The 3180-nt window shown below is 41.2% G+C and overlaps 1 protein-coding gene across 2 annotated transcripts in view; it reads right to left on the bottom strand.

Annotated features, from left to right (window-relative positions):
• Znf12 (zinc finger protein 12) overlaps positions 1-2965 on the bottom strand; it is a 22715-nt gene extending 19750 nt beyond the window's left edge. Inside the window, exon 1 of one of the 2 annotated variants that reach the window (XM_023713360.1) lies at positions 1548-2965. In XM_023713360.1, coding sequence (XP_023569128.1) covers positions 1548-2866 — 1319 coding nt within the window. In that variant the 5' untranslated portion in view covers positions 2867-2965. The remainder of the gene's footprint in view (positions 1-1547) is intronic. The other variant, XM_023713361.1, reaches the window with a different exon arrangement.
• Between the last annotated feature and the right edge of the window lie 215 nt (positions 2966-3180).

Genomic DNA, 3180 nt, shown 5'->3' with positions numbered 1-3180 from the left:
GCTTCCTTCGTGGATGAGAAGGAGCAGAGCAAGTGCTCATGAACACTACCAGACTGGAAAGAGACAAATGACTCTGATGCTACTCAGTCCCTGTGCTCCAAACACACTCAAATAAACATCCAAATAAAAAATAGATTAAAAAACAGAAATGGTAATATTTTAAGTACATCTTTTAGTTGTGCAGAGTGCAGTAAGTACTAAAGCTATTTCTCACTCCTGGAGAATTCTGGCTTAACAGTTTAAATTCATCTATGCAGGATTTTTTTAAAAAGTCTATTTTATACATATTTAATTTATCTCTTTTGCTGACTCACTATAGTTAAAGACATTATAAAAAACATTGTTTTTTTAATGGATGATGTAGTTCACTAACAATGATCAAGGCATATTTATAAATACCGGGAAGAATACAAATATAATTTCAATGACAATGCACACTAAAGTACAAACATGGTAGTGCTACTTAGACGAGTAATTTTACAATATGAGTTACAAATTCATAAGGATACAATGATGAACATACAATTTCTGTAATGTAACATACTAAAAACAATCCCCTCCCTGTTTTGTCTTCCCTGGGAACTATTTATATATGAATTTAACGCTGCACACTTGCCTAGCTATCCTGATTTTACGTCTTTTGTTTACACAGACTGTGCATTTATTAACAGAAGGTATCTTCTATTTCTCTTAACAAATTTGTTTTTACAACAGAATTATCTTTTAGTATTAAGAATTTCCAAGAGTATGTTTCCACATTCTTTAAACTGATAGAATTCCCTGATATGCAAAGTTCTATTCCTTGGTGAAACACTCTATTATATCCATATATATATATATATATGGACCTCAAGCTTGCCAGAGCAGGAGCTGTGTCACTGAGCAACAGAGCAATATAGAGCAACCTATATCCCTGGCACCTAAGTATTAATACATTTTTACTCCTGTTTAGTCTAGTATTTAATGAATCATATGGTCTTGGTACTATCGTGGTTTCTGCCCTATGAAGGTCAACAACTAATGCACAGGGCTTATCCACACTCACCTATATGAGTTCTCAGATGCAGTGCCTCTTCTGTACAGGGTTGGGGTGGGAGGAGGTATTGGTTCTAGGACATACCCCTTCCATCTGCAGCTGCTTAGGCCCTTTGGTAAAACTGTACAGTATTTGCATATAATCCATGTAATTCATACAGTTACTCATCTCTAGGTTACTTATAATCACCTCTAGGTTACTTATAATCACCAGTAGAATGCAAATAGTTGTTGACTTGCTGTATACTGTATTATTTTGGGTAATGACAAGAAAAGTCTACATGTGTTCAGAATAGTTACAATGTTTTTACCAAATATTTTTTACTGGTTGAATCCAGGTATATAGGATCCATGGATACAGACAGCCAACTGTGTAACAGTCTTTGACTGCTTTTAGGGGTTTCTTGCTCACTTTATTGAAAGGGCTGTCTGAGGTCTGACTTCAGAGAAGCTGTCCTACATCAACGACATTCACATCCCCTCTCCTGTGAATTCTCTGATGACTATTGAATGCTGACTTGTGGTAGAATTTCTTCCCGCACTCAGTACATTCATAGGGTTTCTCTCCTGAATGGGTTCTGTAGTGCACAGTGAGGTATGACATCCTAGAGAAGGCTTTTCCACACTCGTTACATTCAAAGGGCTTCTCTCCAGAATGGATCCGGTGATGGATGGTGAGATAGGACATCTGGGAGAAGCATTTCCCACATTCATAGCACTCATACGCTTTTTCACCTGTGTGTGTTCTCTGGTGTCTATTAAGGGCTGAGTTCTGGCAGAAGGTTTTTCCACACTCACTACATTCATAGGGCTTCTCTCCTGAGTGGATTCGGTGGTGGATGGTGAGGTAGGACATCTGAGAGAAGAACTTCCCACAGATGTAGCACTCGTAGGGCTTCTCTCCTCGGTGGATCCTGCGGTGTCTGCACAGGGCAGAATTCTGATAGAAGGTTTTTCCACACTCACTGCACTCATAGGGTTTTACTCCAGAGTGGGTCCGGTGATGGATGGTGAGGTAGGAGAGCTGGGAAAAGAGCTTTCCACACTCACTGCACTCATATGGCTTCTCCCCTGTGTGTACCCTCTGGTGTCGAAGCAGGGCTGAGTTCAAGTAGAAAGTTTTCCCACACTCAGCACACTCGTAGGGCTTCTCCCCAGAGTGGGTGCGATAGTGCACGGTGAGGTACGAGAGACGTGAGAAGAACTTCCCACATTCATTGCACTCGTACGGCTTCTCACCCGTGTGTGTTCGTAGGTGGGTTGTGAGCGTAGACTTGCGGCAGAAGCATTTGCCACACTCACTGCACTTGTACAGCTTCACACCTGTATGAATCTTCTGGTGGTCATTAAGTGCTGATTTTTGGGAGAAGGTTTTGCCACAGTCATGACACACATAGGGCCTCTCCCCTGAGTGTGTTCTCTGGTGCTGGGTGAGGTGTGTCTTCTGGCAGAAGGCCTTTCCACAATAACCACACTCATAGGGCTTCTCTCCTGAGTGAGTTCTCTGGTGTTGTATAAGGTGTAGCTTCTGGTAGAAGTTTTTCCCACATTCATTACATTCATAGGGCTTCTCCCCTGTGTGGGTCCTCTGGTGTACCGTGAGCGTTCCCTTTTGACAGAAAGACTTCCCACACTGGTTACATTTATAAGGTTTCTCTCCTGTGTGAGTCCTCTGGTGAATAATGAATTTTGACTTCTTACAGAAGGACTTCCCACATTCCCGGCACTCATAGGACTTCATGTCCACGTGAGATCTCTGATGGCCACTGAGGTCTGACATTTGGAGAAAGGCTATTTCAGACTCATTCCAATTATAGGTCTTCTCCTCCATGTGATTAACAAAAACTGAGTCCTTTTGGAAGGCTTTCTGGCACTCGACGTATTCAAAAGGTTTCTCCAAAATACGTACTTTCTGATAAATATTCTCTTCTTTTACAGAGTAATTTCCTGCATACTCATCTCCTGGATGGGTCTTTTCAAGCTTAATGTGGAGGAGTGACTTTCCACACCCACTACATTCATCAGGTTTCATTTTTGCATAGCTTCCATCACTACTAATGTATTCTGAAACAGATACTAAGCTCTTTTCACAGGCATCACATTTAGAGGCTATTTTTCTTGAAGAAACAGGGCTCATCTCGACAT

Source organism: Octodon degus, unplaced genomic scaffold (genome assembly GCF_000260255.1).
Source record: "Octodon degus isolate 3935 unplaced genomic scaffold, OctDeg1.0 scaffold00031, whole genome shotgun sequence".
NCBI classification, from domain to species: domain Eukaryota; kingdom Metazoa; phylum Chordata; class Mammalia; order Rodentia; family Octodontidae; genus Octodon; species Octodon degus.
This window is presented reverse-complemented; position numbering and strand designations above follow the sequence as displayed.